This window comes from Doryrhamphus excisus, chromosome 1 (genome assembly GCF_030265055.1).
Source record: "Doryrhamphus excisus isolate RoL2022-K1 chromosome 1, RoL_Dexc_1.0, whole genome shotgun sequence".
NCBI lineage: Eukaryota > Metazoa > Chordata > Actinopteri > Syngnathiformes > Syngnathidae > Doryrhamphus > Doryrhamphus excisus.
This window is the reverse complement of record NC_080466.1, coordinates 5,365,745-5,386,861: the sequence shown is the minus strand read 5'-3', so window position 1 is coordinate 5,386,861 and position 21,117 is coordinate 5,365,745. Positions and strand designations below refer to the sequence as shown.

Below are 21,117 nucleotides of genomic sequence, written 5' to 3'. Positions count from 1 at the left end.
CACTAAATTTAGTACACACCTGTAAGGGACCTACAAGCCTATCTGTACAAAATGCGAGCAGGTTTGGTTAAAAAAAACATGACCACCATCAAGCTTAGAGACATTGGTGGGACTGTCTTCCAAAGCATTTTCAATACAGCCCATAGGGAGCGCCACAAATGTCATTTACAGACAGCATACTGTCTCCAGTACTGGGATTTTACAGTTTTAAGTACAAATCAGATATTTGATGGTGTGCTACTGTAAGTCTGCGAGATTGTCCAAAAAATTATCAATTTTATCAGCAAGTTTTGTTTATTAGCGCTCTCATGGCAACAACAACATAGCCAGTTAGAGGTGTGATGTGCATATTACAGTGTTTGTATATTTCCATATGAATAGAGGATGTTTTGACGAAGTTTTAAATTGAAATAACTTTTTACACATGTTTACAAAAGCACATGTATGTGAGCAAACACATTACACACCCACTGTGACAAGCTTTACCCTGATTGCTTCTTGTCATCATCATCATGAGTCCTTTTATACCTCACCCTTTCTTCTGTCTTGTTGCTTATCATCTGAGAGAAAGGTTAAAAAAACACAGTGGTGCTGATTTGTGTATGTGTAGGGAGGCGGTGTGGGGTGGGGGTTTTACCTGCACTGAGTGGCCCCACCTCTCCATTTAGACCCATTGAGAATGAGTAAACACAAAACCACCTTTACTCACCTCCTCAGACTGTGCCACAAGCAGGGCAAGTAGGTAGGCTGCATCTATCGACCAATCTATCAAGAACTCTGCATCTTCTTCACCTCTTTTGACGTCTGTGCCCTCTCGGTGTGGCCCACAGGTACTTTCACCCCTAAGTTGTTTTTCTTTAGATTATTCTCTGGGATCACAATGAGTGACAAATAACTACTGACATTGAGAACATTCATGGATTATTTTGTGTTTTTGTTAACCTGTTGTTGATTATACATTGCATTTTGTATTTGGATTGTTAATCATCACATGCAGTAGGGACCCTTAAAACAATCAGTTTTCACTGGAGGTCCTTTATGAAACCAGTGGAACCAGAAGAGTAGCATGAGATTGTATTGTAAGTCTATGTATGTGTGTTTAAGGTGGGGGTTGGAAAAAAAAAAAAAAAAAAGGCAATGACCCATAGGTTTCCGGGATCTTCATCATAAAATGTGTGGACTTTTACCCCTCTAATGTGAGCTGTTTGTTGTGTACATGTGTGTGTGTGTACCACGCTGGACGGGGAAACTTTCAGATTTAATTTTAATTCAAGGCCAAACATGCCAAAAAAACACACTTTTGTTACTGTCAGTTAAAAAAAGAAACACATTGTGTTGAGTAGAATCCATTTGTTTCGCTACGGTTGGCATTTTACATGTTTGTTGAACGGGTGGGCCAATGTTTGAACTCCCAAGGTGGAGGAGTAACTTTGGTGGACACAAATATTGAGGAATTTCATGTTAAAAATCAATGTTTCTTCATCACTGCGTGTGACGTTGTCGCCATCAGCTGTCATATTTGTCTGAGAAGTTTGTGTCCTAGCCTTGCACAGCCAAGCTGATTAGACTGAGGAATGTGTTTGGGGCCAAGAAGCCAAAGCTCCTTATGTTTTGTGTTTGTAGGAGGATGATTGTGACCTCTCTTAAGAATTTAAATGCGCCGCTTTTTAAAAATGTTCTAACAATATGCGTCTGAAGTGCATATTGACGGTCGCTTTTGAAGTTATTGTGTTGTCATGGCATCAGAAAACAAAATGATACCCCCTGACCCGTCACTCGCTACATGAACTCGCTTTATGTATACGCACACCACTTCATGGAGGATGGCATTATAAAAGGTGGCTTTGCTACACATCTTAAAATAAAACCAGGAGCTCTCCCGACTAAGTCAGCTACAGCCACGGGAACGGGACATTTATCATTTAGTTTTTTCTTCAGTGAATAGGCTAAGCTCTTGATATTGCTGTTAAAATGTGACACTGTAGATCAAGTAGCTACCTCTCACACTCTTTAATGTTACATTTTACATTGTATATTGGACATTACAGTATATATGCAAAAAGACAAATGTGTCACATTTTGGCATGGTAGTGTAGTGTAGTGACCCCAGGATGCAGAGATGAGGACCCAAATGCAAGTAAAAATATATTTAATGAGGATGCTATGCAGCAGAACTCACTTGCATGTCCAATGGAAAGAGCACACGCCTGAACTAAATAGACTGGGTGAAAATGGAAGATACAAAAGCAGGAAAACGGAAACAAGGCAAGACAGGAAGTGGGTACCAAAATAAGAGCATAAACCAGGAACTAAGGCACAAAAAAGAAACTAAGCTAGAAGGGGAACAAAGGAAATAGTGACAAAATAAGGGCGTAGACACAGGAACAGAGGAAAAGAGGAAAACTAAAAGCTGTCACGTGACAAAATGGTGTTTGACACAAGGAGAAACACAGCTCATTAGCATTATAGCTACATACTACATACAGAATGGCGTGTTCCATGGCAGGGTTTACTAAAAGCACTTTTAACCTTTTAAACTATTTTGGCAATACATTATTGCGGGACAATATATTTAAAAAAAATACGGCTGCACGGTGGACGAGTGGTTTGCACTCAGACCTCACAGCTAGGAGACCACTGTTCAATTTCAAAGGGTAAAAACGTAACAAAACATGCACCCGTACTGTATTGCCTGTGCTGCTGTGTTTATATTTTTTATTGACAATTACACAACATTGCGGGACTGTTATTTACATGTCTTGGCGGCACGGCGCTCGAGTGGTTAGCACGCAGACCTCACAGCTAGGAGACCAGGGTTCAATTCCACCCTTGGCCATCTCTGTGTGGAGTTTGCATGTTCTCCCCGTGCATGAATGGGTTTTCTCCGGGTACTCCGGTTTCCTCCCACATTCCAAAAACATGCTAGGTTAATTGGCGACTCCATAGGTCCATAGGTATTGTCCATAGGTATGAATGTGAGTGTGAATGGTTGTTTGTCTATATGTGCCCTGTGATTGGCTGGCGACCAGTCCAGGGTGTACCCCGCCTCTCACCCAATGGTTAAATGAAACACAAGATGGATAATTTTGATCATATGAGTACACTAATATGAAGGTTCCTAAAGGTACTGGGGTCTCTTAAGGTAAATGAACCGTAATCATACCTCCGTGGTGAAGCATGCCCCAGTCAAACACACACAGACACACACCATCGAACATGACATTCTTCAGGCCAGTTTCAATTTGAAGGGCTTTCTAACTCGAAGGGTGCTCAAGAGATCGCCACGAGAGGGAACATTTAGCCCCTCTCATTGCTCTGGCCATTTGTCTCGTTCTTCTCCAACTGGTAGTCTGCTCCTTATCGTCATGCATCGTTGCAGTTCTGCTCACGCTGTTACTTTTTGAATTCGAGTGAGCTGGAGGAATAATGGTGACTGAAGACACCATAATATAATAATAATGTAGGATTTTGATGGACACAAAATATCTAAAATTTATAATTTTGTGCAAAAATTATATTAATATAGATACATTTATTTAACATATTTAACTCCTGGTGAACCTTCCCAGGAGTGGCTAGCCAACCAAAATGAGCCGAAAAATGTGTATCCACCACAGCGAGCCAGAAGAGCCCAGAACCTAGAGGGAGGCTGACGTCATTGCAGTGCCCCAAATAATGTGTTGCTCAGGCACAGTGCATAATGGAAAACGTTGTTTTTTCCTCAATTTTATAAAGAAGCAGTGAACCTCCAGTTTGGTCCATGTAGACACAGCGTGATAGTTCAAACCACTGCTGTGTGTGGACATCTTGTGTTCTGAGTGGGTCAGCCACAGTTCTCACTTCTCCTTCAACTTCACTGTTTCACTTGCTGACTTAGATTAGCAGAAAGACACTAAATGTCTCTCCTTGTGCCTTGGTCTGCAGCTTATCACGTCTCACTAATAAATCCATGCTCTCTGTTCTCAAGAAGATTGGTTTGTCAGCTGTTGGAAAATCAAAACAGGAAGTTATCTTTTTTGGTTAAGTGTTAAAGCTGTTTGTCAGTGTCTGCACATGACCGAGAGGAAGTGCTTCCTGGAAAGTCCAGAGTGAGCCTAAACACAGCACTCCTACAGGTCATGTCGCTCTGCACGACCTCTTCACTTGTGACACGCTACTTATTTACTTTTATGGATGACTTGCAGAACCACATTGGCTCACAAGCCAAGATACTGATTACCAGCCGTCTTTTATTGCTGACTTTATTCCTGCTTTTTTGTCTGTTGGGCAGATTCTTGAGCATGTGTGTGTGTGTGTGTGTGTGTGTGTGTGTGTGTGTGCATTCGTCTGTTTTTGTGTCCCTGGCCTTCATAGAGAAACAATAGTGACAACTTAGCTCAACCTGTTCTACTCTTTAATATAGCCAAAATGCGTCTGAAATTTGTATTTCACTGTATGTTTGTACAGCATTCATTAAAAAAATCGATTAAAAACATGAAAAGAGCAAATGCAATATTAACTTTTAATATTTTTAAACTTATTCTAATAAAAAACAGTCATGAAAATAGCAAATGCAATATTAACTTTTAATATTTTTAGTCTTATTCTAATAAACAGTCGTGAAAATAGCAAATGCAATATTAACTTAATATTTTTAAGCTTATTCTAAGTCAAAATGTTTGTATTTCATTGTATGTTATATTTTTAAGCTTATTCTAAGTCAAAATGTTTGTATTTCATTGTATGTTTGAACAGCATTCATTAAAAAAAACATGAAAAAACAGTCATGAAAATAGCAAATGCAATATTAACTTTTAATATTTTAAGCTTATTCTAATAACAGTCATGAAAATAGAAAATGCAATATTAACTTAATATTTTAAACTTATTCTAAGTCAAAATGAATAGCAACAAAAGGCTGATGCTTGCTGTTTATTTGTAATATTTGTAAAATGAATTCACCCATCCATCCATCTTCTATCCATCTTCTTCCGCTTATCCCCACTAGGGTCGCGAATATGCTGGAGCCTATCCCAGCTGTCTTTGGGTCTTCGTGTGGTAAATGTTTTTTTTCCAAAGGGTTTAACCAGTTAAACATTGATGGTTCTGCTTATTCTACCCCCCCTCCAGAACACTTCATGCATGTCTGGCTTCTCAGTGGCTTTAACTAATGTCTCAGTTCATTTATGACGTCCATTGACCCCCTTTTCCACAGATAAAAAAACCACTGGTAGTGTTGTTCATAACTTAAGGCAATGAAAAGAATCCCATCTTTTCCTCTTTGCTCTTGATGCTGTTTAGACTTCCTTATCGGTTGTTTTCACGGTCGTTAAGGAGTGGAGCCAGTTTCAACAGCAACACTTTTGACCACACACTGTGACTTTAATCTCACTCTTGATTTCACCCCATCTTGCTCTTTGTCCTTCACTCCCTCTTGTACGGTTTTTAGACAGAAACTACAAGAGCAAGTCCTCTCATGTGTCCCCCCCTCTCTCGCTCATATCTGCTCTCTTAGCTGCCCAGGAAGGTGTGCGGTGTTTGCTTAAGTTAAGCTGGGGAAAAGGAAAAAAAAAAAAAAAACATGCATGCCCGAAGACGCTGACATCTTGTGCAGACAGGACAGAAATCAGTTTCCTTTTAGTTTGAACTACATTTCCCATCAGCCACCTCCCCTCTCTCCCCCCTTCTCACATACACACTTGTACCTGTTGAAGCTCCACCTTCATCGGCTCTCGTGCTTTGGAGTGGACGACCTGTGTTTGCTCAGTGCCCCGCTGTACCTGTCTCTCATGGAGGTGGACCAGTTCTCGAGCAACATTGGTAGCTATCCTTCCTTACTTCCTTCCTTCCTTCCTTCCTCTTTCCGTCCATCCATCCATCCTTCACGCTTGCTTGAGTTTTCATTTACTTGACCCAGGAAGAGAATCTTTTATAGCATTGGTTAAATGTTGTGTTTGTGAACCTTTTAGTGATGATACTGTTGTAAGAATGAGTCACCTCTTCCCTTACACGTGTTTGTGCATACACATGGCGACTTAGGGGGGTTACTGTAATACTCTGGAAAAAATAATGCATTGTTTTTTTAACTGTAGGCATACAAACTTGACATGATTTGTACCGTGTTTAAGGCAGTTTTGTGCTCGGCTATCATAATCATACTGATCAATTATCTATCTCGCTATCACTGTCAACCCTTGTGTAGAGTGTCATTCATGTTTATGACTTGAGTTGGGACAATACTTGTAAAAGCCTTGTGTCTGCTTATAAAACAATCAAGTCCCCTATAACACGTTGTTAATACACAGGAAATCAGGTGTATTATAAACTTAGCTGTGACTCTTTAACCCGGCAAAATTAACCAGTTTGCTTCATTTGTAACCTTTAACCAGGTGAGCACTTTCCTTGAGCCATTTAAATGACTCTCTTAGGAGAAACTACTGGTGTGTGTGTGTGCGTGTGTGTGTGTGTGTGTGTGCTCACTCTGCCGTTTGAATTCTTTGCACTTGTTTCAAAGCAAGAGCTACAAATTGTGTCAGTTGGTTAATCATCTGCCCGTTGCTCACACACACGGTCATGATTGAATTAGACCTATATGTCAAAGGTCGACACCCTCTGAGAGGTGGTTATCCCTTTTTTGTTTCCTGCTGTTTATTCTAGTTACATTTATATTCGGGTGTTTGTGCTGATAGTGATTTGACGCTCTTACCCATACAGCGTAACAATATACCGCAAACACATTGGTTGAACTGTGGAAACAGTCTTGAATACTTTGTGTCTGTTGTGTTGACAAACTGATGTCAATTTCAGCCCATTTGCGCATTAAATTGTCATTTATGTTTCTTAACTTTGACAGAATTGGCAAAATTATAGACACATTTGTTCCTAACAGAAATTATAAATGCCTGTTTTGATGCCACATTTATCATAATTCATAGTTCTTTAATTTCTGCCCTCAACCACTTGTATTTCTCTGTTATTACTTTTGATATTTGCATCATTTCCAACATAAACTTAGACAGAATTGGCAAAATTAGACACATTTGTTCCCAACAGAAATTATAAATACCTGTTTTGATGCAACATTTATCATAAACCAGTGGTTCTTTAATTTCTGCCCCCTACCCTTTGTATTTCTATGTTATTACTTTTGATATTTGCATCATTTCCAACATAAACTTAGACAGAATTGCCAAAATTTGTTTCTAACAGAAATTATAAATGCCTGTTTTGATGCCACATTTATCATAAACCAGAAGTTCTTTAATTTCTGCCCTCTACCCCTTGTATTTCTCTGTTATTACTTTTGATATTTGCATCATTTCCAACATAGTTTGCTGGTAATTCATAGCCAGGGTGCGATAACTAGTGAACAGGTGTTTGTGTGTGTTGTGTTGGTAGGTATTATGGTCTATTGGGTCAGGTCAAATGAAAGAAAGCGTTACCATGGTTGCCTGCTTTGTGGAGTTGTACCTCTGTTGCCTGCGTCACTTTTGCCATCAAAGGTCCCAAACAATCTTAAATGACATACAAAAGAGTCAAGAGATGATTGGTTGTGTGATTATGGATTTAGCACTGTGGAGTTTTCTGAAAGCCGCCAGTGTTTTTCAGAAATAAGAGGTTTACGCTTAGGGGGAGGCTGATTGTTCCTTGTTCTTTTTATGGCGGAATGGCCTTATTAAGGTAAATATACACACACACACACATTTGTGTACTCATACTGAGCAGGTGTATGAACAACAGCCTATGTTTGCTTCACTGAGCCAAGACTCCATATTATGGATTCTTCTGCTTAAAAGGACTTTACTTTTTATTTGGGAAAAAATTAGGACAGAATTTAGATAAGTTGACATCACCAACAGGTCATCAAGAGCAACTACATATACTACAACTTCCATAACAAATATTAAAGAGGTAATATCAATGCAGCAAAGCATGCTGGGAAGCAGGAAGTACTCCCAACCAGAGAATGCTGGACAGCTTCAAAGGGCTATGAACACGTGACCAAAATGATCTTTGAACTAAAAAGTTGTAAGGGTTTATGACTCTCCCAATCTCTTTGATAGGAGTGAAAGGTCGGTTTGGAGGGACAAAACAGGACTGTAAAAGCTCCTGATAGCGGTAGGCAGCATGAGGATTTATGGATCATAGTCATATAGAGCCTCTTTGTTAACCTATTTGTGTCATCTTGCATGCTACATTGCTAATCGTATTGTGTTTTATGCAGGAGGTTCATACAGAATAGTTCAGTATATGACAATAATAAAAAAAATTTGTGTTTTTTTTTAGGCCACAGATCTGATTGGATGGTTTTGTCAGAATGACAGCCGAAGACCCTGCTTCCTCTTCAGCCATGAGCAACAATACCGCCCCCTCCAAAGCCTCCAAACCCTCTCTTCTTGCACCGATCCCCATTCCTGAGGGTGTTGCAGGGACCCCCAATGAGGCTGCACTGGTGGCCTTGATGGAGCGCACTGGTTACAGTATGGTCCAAGAAAACGGCCAACGTAAATACGGACCGCCACCAGGTTGGAACGGCGCATCTCCACAGAGAGGGTGTGAGATTTTTGTGGGCAAGATCCCAAGAGATGTTTATGAGAATGAGCTTGTCCCGGTCTTCGAGTCTGTGGGACGCATCTACGAGATGCGCCTCATGATGGACTTTGACGGGAAGAACCGAGGCTACGCATTTGTGATGTATACTGAGAAACATGAGGCCAAACGGGCCGTGCGAGAGCTCAACAACTACGAAATACGGCCCGGACGGCTCCTGGGCGTCTGCTCCTCTGTGGACAACTGCCGTCTTTTCATTGGCGGTATCCCCAAGACTAAAAAGCGTGAGGAGATCCTAGAGGAGGTGTCCAAGGTGACGGAAGGCGTGCTAGATGTTATTGTTTATGCCAGCGCCGCCGACAAGATGAAGAACCGTGGCTTTGCCTTTGTAGAGTATGAGTCGCACCGTGCTGCCGCCATGGCGCGTAGGAAACTGATGCCCGGGCGCATTCAGCTATGGGGCCATCAGATTGCAGTGGACTGGGCGGAGCCAGAAATTGATGTGGATGAAGATGTTATGGAGACAGTGAAGATCCTTTACGTCAGAAATCTTATGATGGAAACCAGTGAGGAAACGATCAAACAGGTGGGGTTACTTGTTATTAAGAATAATGACATAACATCGAAAAATTTAACCACATGGCTTTTGTGGATAACAACGCCCGCATGTCTCTTGTCAACTAGGTGTTTAGCCAGTGGAACCCAGGTTGCGTAGAACGAGTGAAGAAAATCCGTGACTACGCTTTTGTTCACTTCACCTTCCGGGACGATGCCGTCCTAGCCATGGACCAACTCAACGGAACAGAAGTAGAGGGTTCCTGCATCGAGGTCACACTCGCCAAACCGGTCGACAAAGAGCAGTACTCTCGCCAGAAGGCCTCAAAGGGCGCTTCGGCTGCTCCAGAAGCCACACAGCAGAGTTACATCTACCAGTGTGACCCTTACACGTTGGCCTACTACGGCTATCCCTACAACACCCTCATTGGACCCAACAGGGACTACTTCGTGAAAGGTTAGACCTCTTCCTTTTATCACAGGGTTAGAAATGGCGGGATTGATAAAAAAAGGACATAATCACAATGATGACAATGAACTGTGACTACATTTAAAGGAAAATTTATCTCAATCTAGATAAAGGTGACAGGGTGATGACCTCATAAATGCTAATCCCATTAACTTTTGATGATTGATTCAATATGGTGGAAGCAGGAAAATCGACAATCATTGTGTTTTGGTTTTCTCTCCAAAGGCTCGTCAATGATACAGAACAATGGTAATCGCTCACATCCTCATTCCTACTCATTCTTTTAATGAAAAATGAGCCTTCTTGCTATATGACAAACTATACGTTTTCTAACACCATCCCTTTCCTGCTACGCTGTCACCTCACCGTAAAAGGATGGAATATACACACTATTACAGAGCTTAAATAGAATTTAGGAATCCCCAAAATGGCCCTTTTGCATCACCGTAAACATGTGATGTACACTAATGTAACCTTGTATGCATGTTCAAAATGAAACCATACATTAACATTACTATCGCTATACAAATGTCAATAGAACGTCGCAACGCATTACCCTCCTGTAATCCTATTACCCGTTGTATTTAAGCAGGTACTGTGCGAGGGCGTGGTCGCGCCACCACAGGTAACCGCACCCCTGGTCCCCGGGGGTCGTACCTGGGGGGTTACTCTGCCGGTCGTGGCATCTACAGCCGCTACCACGAGGGTAAGACCAAGCAGCCCGAAAAGCCTTATGAACTGATGCCCAGTCTGGAGCTGGCTGCCTCCGTCAACCCAGTTGCCATCAAAGCAGGCACAAGTCAGTGAGATAGACGTAGCCATCCCTACCCTCACCCATCTCAAAAGCCTTTACTAAAAAACTTTTTTTTTACGTCCATCTCTTCCTGCGCTCCTCTCACAGAAAATACCAAAAATATATCAATCAATTCATGAGGCTTCATTATTTGGTCATTTTATGTGTTTCTGTGAGAACAGTCGCTTTCATTTCGCTTGTCTGTGGGGTTTGAATCACCTTTTGTCTTAATCTAATAGTTGTTACTGAATGGACACGCGCAAAACACGTCCAAGAATCCATCCTTTCTAGCATGACCAGACAGTAACTACTATTTATGATTAACCTGTCTTCGTTTTGCATGTCAACATTTCATGTTCAGACTTACAACCCGATAAGATTATGGATGCCATAACCAGGAGTTAGACCTAGGTTTAGTTTTCATTTGAATTGCAAAACCGGGAGAGACGTGACTGTTTACTGTTAACAGCATCAAAGAGATTAGCATTGATGCTAACATACCGGCATTCTTAGCATAGCCAGTGTTGTTTGTGGCAGCCATTTTAGTTTTTAGTTTCAGTCTTTCAAACAAAAACGACTTGTTTTAGTCCCATTTTAGCATTGATGCTAACATACCGGCAATCTTAGCATAGCCAGTGTTGTTTGTGGCAGCCATTTTAGTTTTAGTTTCAGTCTTTTAAACAAAGACTTGTTTTCGTCCCATTTTAGCATTGATGCTAACATACCGGCAATCTTAGCATAGCCAGTGTTGTTTGTGGCAGCCATTTTAGTTTTAGTTTCAGTCTTTTAAACAAAAACAACTTGTTTTAGTCCCATTTTAGCATTGATGCTAACATACCGGCAATCTTAGCATAGCCAGTGTTGTTTGTGGCAGCCATTTTAGTTTTAGTTTCAGTCTTTTAAACAAAAACGACTTGTTTTAGTCCAATTTTAGCATTGATGCTAACATACCGGCAATCTTAGCATAGCCAGTGTTGTTTGTGGCAGCTATTTTAGTTTTAGTTTCAGTCTTTTAAACAAAAACAACCTTTTTTTAGTCCCATTTTAGCATTGATGCTAACATACCGGCATTCTTAGCATAGCCAGTGTTGTTTGTGGCAGCCATTTTAGTTTTAGTTTCAGTCTTTTAAACAAAAACGACTTGTTTTAGTCCCATTTTAGCATTGATGCTAACATACCGGCATTCTTAGCATAGCCATTGTTGTTTGTGGCAGCCATTTTAGTTTTTAGTTTCAGTCCTTTAAACAAAAACGACTTGTTTTAGTCCCATTTTAGCATTGATGCTAACATACCGGCATTCTTTGCATAGCCAGTGTTGTTTGTGGCAGCCATTTTAGTTTTAGTTTCAGTCTTTTAAACAAAAACGACTTATTTTAGTCCCATTTTAGCATTGATGCTAACATACCGGCAATCTTAGCATAGCCAGTGTTGTTTGTGGCAGCCATTTTAGTTTTAGTTTCAGTCTTTTAAACAAAAACGACTTGTTTTAGTCCCATTTTAGCATTGATGCTAACATACCGGCATTCTTAGCATAGCCAGTGTTGTTTGTGGCAGCCGTTTTAGTTTTAGTTTCAGTCTTTTAAACAAAAACGACTTGTTTTAGTCCCATTTTAGCATTGATGCTAACATACCGGCATTCTTAGCATAGCCAGTGTTGTTTGTGGCAGCCATTTTAGTTTCAGTCTTTTAAACAAAAAACGACTTGTTTTAGTCCCATTTTAGCATTGATGCTAACATACCGGCAATCTTAGCATAGCCAGTGTTGTTTGTGGCAGCCATTTTAGTTTTAGTTTCAATCTTTTATACAAAAACGACTTGTTTTAGTCCCATTTTAGCATTGATGCTAACATACCGGCAATCTTAGCATAGCCAGTGTTGTTTGTGGCAGCCATTTTAGTTTTAGTTTCAGTCTTTTAAACAAAAGTTTTAGTCCCATTTTAGTAATTTCTGTATGTGATAGTTTTAGTCTAGTTTCAGTCCGTTCAGTTATAGTAAAATATAAAATTATGTAATAATGCACCTATACGTGGACGTACATCGGGATAGAACTACCCCATTTATCTCTTCTCCATTCAACTGTTACCATGGTTATCAACTGTTTTCACCAGCCTGAACTTAAAAAGGTCGAGAAGATCGAAGAGGATGCTTTATCAATGCAATTCCAGTAGATTTTCTCGAGTTTAATTTCCCATTTCAACTATTCATCAAAACGACTACACAGTTTGCAATTCAGGAACAATAATAAGTTGATACCTACCAGTGGTCTCTCATGTCTTCGCTTGTTACAATCATTAAATATGATTAAATATTTACTTTGTACAACCACCCAGTATCATATAATGCGTGTCATAGTTAAGTCATCACAATTGCCGTCACTAGAATCAGGGATTTGAAAGACACGCATCATAATTGTCAAAAAAAATTGTCGTCCTCTTTGATGAATACACGTACAGTCATGCTTATTTTTAACAAATAAGCCGCATTCGAGCCAACAAACATTGTATTTATATGTATATGTATTTATATTCAGGTGTTAACACACTGACGGCCATTTCTCAATGTACAATGCATTCAAGGTTTTCTATTGGATGGCTTATTTTTAAAGTATATTCTATGTGTTCCCCACTAAAAGTTGCCCACGTCACCGGCCACCAGCATCTTGCTAAGCTCTTATTAATTGCCATGTTTTAGCTTTTGACTTAAAGATTAGACACACAATAGGCAGAAATATCAGCCTAACATCTGAAAGATCACCCACTAATATTTTTTATCCAGTCTCATCAGCGAAAAGTCACCCATGAGCCATGTTTAGCTCATAATTGTCTCGTTTTCATCATGAAAAAAAAGATCTGTCAACTAATTTTGTCACTGTTGACAAAACAACACCGGTCATAATTGGTTAGGTTATGCAGGTTTGATTCCAATGTTTTGGACAGCATTTCTTAAATGGCCCCTATTATTATCCATTCATTCATTCATTCATTTTCTACCACTTATCATCACGAGGGTCGCGGGGGTGCTGGAGCCTATCCCAGCTGTCTTCGGGCGAGAGGGCGGGGTACACCCTGGACTGGTGGCCAGCCAATCACAGGGCACATATAGACAAACAACCATTCACACTCACATTCATACCTATGGACAATTTGGAGTCGCCAATTAACCTAGCATGTTTTTGGAATGTGGGAGGAAACCGGAGTACCCGGAGAAAACCCACGCATGCACGGGGAGAACATGCAAACTCCACACAGAGATGGCCGTGCAGGCCTGGCATATTAATTTGTCATTAATATTCCCACTCTACACCAGTCTACTAGTTTTATTACATGTATTTTATGTCCATGTTGTCCTTTTTCCAACTAAAAAAATCAAATCTATATTACAAAACATTACATGTACCGCATTTCCTCCAACAGTCGCCAAGGGCGTTTAATGACTCAACAAACTCGGTCGACATAGAATAGTGACTTACGTGTTATAGTTGTAATGGAATGTGCCACCGCTCTTACTTTTGTTTTGTTCCGTGTGCTTTTATTCTTGGTTCAATTTGGTATGCAGTTCAGTTGGAGGCGGAATTAATTGTTCTCTTCTAAATTTTTGGCACGTCACTTAGGATAGACACACATGGCCGAGCAGCAGAGCACAGCTGAAGTCTCTTTTAAGTTTGCACTTCTTGCATGGTGTATTTTTTAAGACACTTTTCTAGCAATAAATCTAAAATAAAGGGAATCAATATAAAATGAATTGAATTAAAAACATACCTTTAAATAATTAAAAATGCATTTGTTTTTGTTTTAATTCACATGCATGTTATACACTGTAATAACCAAATCAAAACAAATAATTGTAATTTTTGGAAGTGTGTCAAGTAATTACTTGAGGGGAGGCCTTTATGTGTAAGTAAGATGACACACCCAGCCATGACCCTTTGTAATGAAAAAAAAATATCATTTCATATTCCAGGTTTTCCTCAAAACCTGGAATATTTTTTTGATATCAACCCGTTTACATTTTTAACTTATCTTTTAGAAATTTTAAGAAATTTTTGTTTTTGTGTTACTACCCCAACCTTCCATAAGTGGGTCAAAAATGACCCGGTCAGGTTGTTTTCTTGAAATAGCTTCATAATGAAAATTTTTTTATCATTTCATATTCCAGGTATTCCTAAAAAAAACATGTTTTTGATATCATGCCATTCACATTTTTAACTTATTTTTTTATAAATTTTAGGAAATTTTTGTTTTTGTGTTACTACCCCAACCTTCCATAAGTGGGTCAAAAATGACCCGGTCAGGTTGTTTTCTTGAAATATCTTCGTAATGAAAAATTGTTATAATTTCATATTCCAGGTATTCCTCAAAAAACATGTTTTTGATATCATGCCATTCACATTTTTAACTTATCTTTTATAAATTTTAGGAAATTTTTGTTTTTGTGTTACTACCCCAACCTTCCATAAGTGGGTCAAAAATGACCCGGTCAGGTTGTTTTCTTGAAATATCTTTGTAATGAAATTTTTTTAATCATTTCAGATATTCCTCAAAAAATATGTTTTTGATATCATGCCATTCACATTTTTAACTTACCTTTATGCAACACACAATGGATCCTCACATTTTCTATTGTACGGGGTCATTTTCTTTTTCAAAGATGGAAAAAAGTGAAAAATTAAGATGTTTCTAACATGAAATCATTCTTGTGTGGTCCTAAATATAATACTAAATATCATACAAGTGATTATTCCTAAACGAAAATGGCAAAATTGGCATAAAAACACATTGATTCTAGTATGGGTCATTTTTGACCCACTTATGGAAGAGTGTAGGGTCCAGTCACTCGTGCATCTAAGGGTTAAATGAGGCCACTATTGGTGGGAGTTGTAATTGGAAGCTTTTAAATATCATCTGTTAATCTAATCTGATTTGGAATCATAGAATTAATTGTGTTCCTTCTGGGAGTGTACCTGTGTGTGTGTGTGTGTGTGTGTGTGTGTGTGTGTGTGTGTGTGTGTGTGTGTAACTCTAATCACATTCCAACTACCCAATGTGTACGTGATTCCTCTCTTTCAACATACATTCTGTCCTTCAATGTTGTGTCATTTCTCTAACATTGTATGTTTTTTCCTCTGAAGTGTCTCTTTGAGCATGGGTGGATGTACCGTATGTGCTGGTCTTCTACTGTTACTGTGTACATGTAGAGGACGGTATCTTTATGGACCCTGATCCAAGCCGTCATTCACGTCTGTCCTCTGTGTTCACAGTGGCATTGCCCGCTCTAGCCGGACAGTATCCGGTGTTCAGTGCGGCCCCTGCTGCCAAGCTGATGGAGGAGGGCAAGGTGCACACAATGGAGCACCTTATTAACCCTCTGGCCATGCAGCACCCTGAACACACCACAGCTCCTGCTGCTGCTGCTGCTGCTGCCACTGTGCTGCCGGTCTCTACGCCTCCACCTTTTCAGGTGAGAACGTACTTTAATTCCATTTTTTTTCTTATGGGAAATAGTAATTCTGAAGTCTAAATCAAATCGGAGGAGGTGATAGAATAGGCTGTGACCGACAGTTTGATGGAAACATTACCTATAGTGGAATGTAGTGCAAATTCAATGTGCAGCTGTGGGTACAGGCAAGCTCCTGTTGGGGTCTGTATTCAACCCACAAGATGGCAGTAGCTGCATTTGAAGTATCATCAGTGTGCAGCGTTCATTAGGTTTATCTACCTCTGCATGCACAGTAAAATGTTGCCTGGGTTACCCAGCGGTACCGTCCATCTCTGTACCTCTGAAAGATTTAAGACTTTCATCAGAAAAAATGTTGCTTCTACCTTTTTTCGTTCTTCAGTAATAAGCAGTAGAATATCGGTAAGCTTCAGAAAAACAAAAAAAGGGAGAAAAATGGCTTTTTGTGAAAAGCACAACTTTAAATTTCACACAAATTTAGCCATATATATTTAGCCACACCTTGAAAAACACAAACAAATGGTTGTTTTACATGAAGAAGAAAAAAAATATATATATTTTTTTTTATATTGATATTTTTTTAATATAACACCATGAACTATTTACAATTTTATTTTATTTACAAAAAAAGTGCTTCCGTTTACATGCGTGAAAAGGCATCCCATGCCGAGATGCCTTTTCACTTCCTGGTTGCTGTGCAGTGTATATTTCAATGGAAGAAATGCAGACCGAGTTCTTATAAAATGTACTTCTGCCCCCATGTGGTCGTTTTGTGGCTTAAACCGGCATCAAATATGATGAACACATCAACACCTTCATTGCTATATGGAGTATTACTTGGCTTTATTTGATGTATTGTTGTTGTACAAATTTGGAGCAGCCGAACTGGAGCAGGAGGGGATAGATAAGAATATTTTTTTTTAATTACAAAAATAATTAATTTCATTCCATCATGGCCAGTTATGCAAATTAGATAATGACATCATTTTGCAACATGTCCACAGACATACATTCAGTCTTGAACCAGTCATGATGTGCTCTATATATCACTATATTGACACTTACTATGGTACACATTATGTCATTGTATGGTCATATCACCTCGTACTTCGGTACGAGGTGCATTATTAAAAAAAATGTTTTTTAATTAAAAAAAAAACTTAAACTGTATTATGGAAAGCAGGAAGTGAACAAATATAACAGTTACTGATTGTAAAAGTACCAGATGGAGGGGTAGGATTTAATAAGCTTTGCTTCTTCCTACTCCTTTTGGACATGTGGAACTGTGAACTGATTATGGGATGCACTCAATTGTAATCTGATGCATGTTCAAATGAAATAAAACCATTACCATTACCATTACATAAATACACACCTGCAACACACCACCACAAATAGATTGCAGTACTATAACCCTACTATAACTACCCGCTGTGATTCATTCAGGGCCGTCCCATCACTCCCATCTACGCCATGGCCCACAACGTGCCTCGCATCCCAGCAGCGGCGGCCGGCGGTCTGTACGGAGCGGCGGGATACGTCCCCATCACAAACTACGCAGCCAACACAGCAGCTCTGGCCGCTCTGCAGAAGAACGCGGCGGTGGCAGCCGCGGCGTATGGAGGCTACGCTGGCTACACCGTGCCACAGGCCTTCCCCACCGCGGCCTTCCAGATGCCCATCCATGACATCTACCAGTACTGATGTGTCGTGGCTCCGAGAGCAATCTTATTCTGCCTGAGACTGATTCCCATTGAAAGGAAACATCTTTTGGACTTCACTTGAAGAAGCACACATGGTGAAACTATACACCTCCATTTGTCTATGTAATGATGCAAAATTTAAAGTGGGGGGGGGGGGGGGGGGGTAGCAGCCCTGTCACAAATGTGAGCAAAACTAACACGCATCTCTGATCCCCCCCCCCCCCCCCCCCCCCACCCCGCCTCGGTTTGCTCTGACAACAACACCCTGAAGGTACATTCAAGTATTTATGAAGAGAATACATATATTCTATTATTAGCTTTGTATTTTAGGGGTTAGCGTTTTATTCAGTAAAAAAGTGGGGAAGAAGATACTGACAAGAGGTTACCACTGAAGTTGTGCATTTTACTAAGAAATGTTTATTTTTTTTTCCACTAGCATACTTGTGCATATCGATAAATCAGAGTATCGTGCATGAAGTCATTTCATTTCAGGAGTTCAGTTCATACTGTGAGAACTTTTTAACCATTTTCACATTTTTATGAGATGCAAAAATTGGGGATTTTATTAGTTGGGAGCTGGAATCATTATTAAGAGTTTAGGAAATATATAGCAAATTAAATCTCCAAAAACTGACACTACAGAGTATAGTCGTCCCTTGCCACTTTGCACTTCGAATTTTGCCGCTTCACTCGTCACACGTTTCAAAATGTCAAGTAAAGCTGTTCCGTAGTTGACTACGGTTATGGCATTTTCCAACATAAAGGTGGTTAAATTAACTAAAATACAAATATAAGGCATTCAGTAGATGCATTTAAATACATATTTTGATATGTAGTACAATACACTGATCAATAATGCCTTCCTGGTGCCTTAAATTGACAATTTTCTGCCTTTTATCTCTACTCTATTGGGGTGATGCCAGCGTAAAAGTGACTATAGGGGTGTTATGTCATGTCTAGAGGGCTCTAATAATGTTAAAATCCATATTTAGGAGATTTTTTCTGCCGTTTTTTTTTTTTTGCTCCAACTACAATAATATTGGATGTATAAAAAAACGAATCCTACTTTGCGGAAATTCAATTATCACGGTCAAATCTGCAAGTTTCACCGTTTCAATTCAACTACTGAAAAAAATGAACTTTTAAAAGATATTCCAATTTATTGAGATGCACATGTATTTAGTATTCTTGTCCGTCCATGCTGATAGAATGTTTATTGGTACTTCTTTCACTCATTTATTTGTATTGTTGTGCTTTTTTTTTTTTTTTTTTTCCAAAATGAAGGTTAGTTAGCTTGTTTCCTTATGGCTTGGTTTATTTGAAGAAATGTCCCCAGTTGAATGTGTTTGTTTTTTTTGGACACATCCCTTGTGGAATGAATTAGAAGCATGTATGAGCCTGACAAACGGTGATAAGAATACATAAGACGTTTATTTAGATGGAGACGTTTTCCACACTGGGGACTAAGACTGAACTTTTCTTATTGATATTGTCTTTTTAAATAATTGTTCTTTTTTTTGGGGGGGGGGGGGGGGGATTATTTGAAGGTGAACAAATACACATTTGTCAAAGCTTATATACACTCCAGTCTGAGGACATTAAAACAGACAAAAGTGCCTTAAAAGACATATTTGAAATTTTCCACGGTGCCTAAAGTGACGAGTGGATGCTTCTGGACTTGTTGCAGTGTGGTGATGCAGTATAGAGGTGACAAGGCAGTAAACTGTTCTTATACATATATTTCATAACAAAAACATACTTAGTAGGCACTTTTTAAAAACAAAAAAATTGAGTTGCCAGTTGAGGGAGGCCATCAGGGGTGTCCAAAGTCCGGCGCAAGGGCCATTTTTGGAATATTACTATTACACATCTTTATCCTTTCATTTTACTATGAAAAAGTGGCACCTGTTGAGTACAGGAAGTGAACAAAATAAGTCATGTCAGTGACATGGAGAAGGGGTAGGATTAAATAAGCTCTGCGTCTTCCCACTCCTATTCCGGATATGTTTAATTGTGTAACTGAAAACACAAAATATACTTCAATGCAACCTGAAATGAATGTTAAAAAAAAACTGAAACATTTTCAAAATAAAATAAAAGCACCCACATCGGAATATGAACCCTAAAAAAGCATAGCCACCATTAAGCAAATCTGGTTTTGTATTTCTTATGAAAATAGCTACTGTGAATTGGTTGTAGTGGGGGGGGGGGCACCCCTGTTCTGAAGGAAATGACAACTTTTACAGCTCAACTAAAATATATCATGTAGTATAACCATAATATCGTATACGGTAAGTAAACTGTTTACCCAGAGTTTGGGATACTTTAGAGCAAATTTACTCCAGGTCACCATTTAAAAACACCACAAATGCTTCTATTCTTTTTTTTTCTTGTATCAGGATATATTTAATTAATATATGCCTTACATATATTGTGTATGACGTAAGAAGAAAAGGTCTAATATATTGTAAAACTTTTCTTTATTAACATTTTTAGTTTTTTTTTTGTAAGAGTAGATTGTTTTTTTTTCTTGCCAAAAGTGTCCAGCAGTTTTAAGCATTCGAAGTTATTTTGTGTGATGTACTTTTTGGTTTGTACTATTGTGAAGTGGAAGCGGTGGTGTGTGCGCGGGGATTTTCTTTCTTTCATGTTATAACCAAGACAAAAAAAGATGCCAGTGTTCTTTAACTATATTGCTTAAACAAACTGGAGTTCAGTCATTTAAACATGTGTAACTTTACTGGTTCTGCCTCTCACTCAAACTTGCTGCTTTTCTTTCCTTAAGGGCTTCATTTTACCCACACGACCACAACAAAACGTGTGGAGCACCACAGAGGTTTTAATTACATAGGTGTTACTCTTTTCAACTCTTTCTTCTTCATAGTTTGTGCCTTATTGCCAACACGTGCTTTACCTTTGTAGACCTATGAAGACTGACTCCTATCTAAGGGTTTGTATTACAAAACAAAGCCAAAAAAAAATGTCTGCCTTGTTATATTTATAGTAAGAACTAGATAAATAAAGCATTTTCAAAAGTCATTGTTTTGTGTCTTCTGAACATATTTTTCCTAGGGATGTCCAATATTGGCTTTTTTACTGAAAAATGCTGATATTGTCCAACTCTCATTTGTAACATGAGCATTTTTTTAAATATCGGTTTTCATGATTGGGAAAAAATCTCATACCGATATCAAAGGATATTGCATTTTTTAATGCTGATATCTGGACAATAATTATCAGACATCCCTAATTTTTCCGATAGCTATGAATGTGAGTGTGAATGGTTGTTTGTCTATATGTGCCCTGCGATTGGCTGGCGACAGATGGATGGATGGAATGAATTGTGTTCTTTATTCCAAAAATATCAAATTACAATATTCAAAAATAGAAGAAAGGCTATGCAAAATGGGGATATGTTTCGTCTTTATGTGGAGACTGGCCTCCCAACAACTACGAGGGAGTGAGCTTGCTTTGCTTGGTTAACTTATTTTTACACTTTTATGACAGTTAACGATGCCATTTCCATGATTTCCTATAGACAATTTGTAGTCACCAATTAACCTAGCATGTTTTTGGAATGTGGGAGGAAACCGGAGTACCTGGAGAAAACCCAT

At 39.1% G+C, this 21,117-nt stretch overlaps 1 protein-coding gene across 23 annotated transcripts in view; it reads left to right on the top strand.

Moving 5' to 3' along the window:
• rbm47 (RNA binding motif protein 47) overlaps positions 1–17,661 on the top strand; it is a 44,428-nt gene extending 26,767 nt beyond the window's left edge. For 8 of the 23 annotated variants that reach the window (XM_058046207.1, XM_058046228.1, XM_058046239.1 and 5 more), the window contains 6 exons: positions 8,266–9,115; positions 9,214–9,541; positions 9,779–9,802; positions 10,143–10,352; positions 15,604–15,803; positions 17,247–17,661. In XM_058046207.1, coding sequence (XP_057902190.1) covers positions 8,297–9,115; positions 9,214–9,541; positions 9,779–9,802; positions 10,143–10,352; positions 15,604–15,803; positions 17,247–17,504 — 1,839 coding nt within the window. In that variant the 5' untranslated portion in view covers positions 8,266–8,296 and the 3' untranslated portion in view covers positions 17,505–17,661. Of the gene's footprint in view, positions 1–717; positions 831–4,960; positions 5,800–7,197; positions 7,660–8,042; positions 8,098–8,265; positions 9,116–9,213; positions 9,542–9,778; positions 9,803–10,142; positions 10,353–15,603; positions 15,804–17,246 lie in introns of those variants that run through there. The other 15 variants (XM_058046274.1, XM_058046299.1, XM_058046283.1 and 12 more) reach the window with 15 other exon arrangements.
• Positions 17,662–21,117: the final 3,456 nt, after the last annotated feature.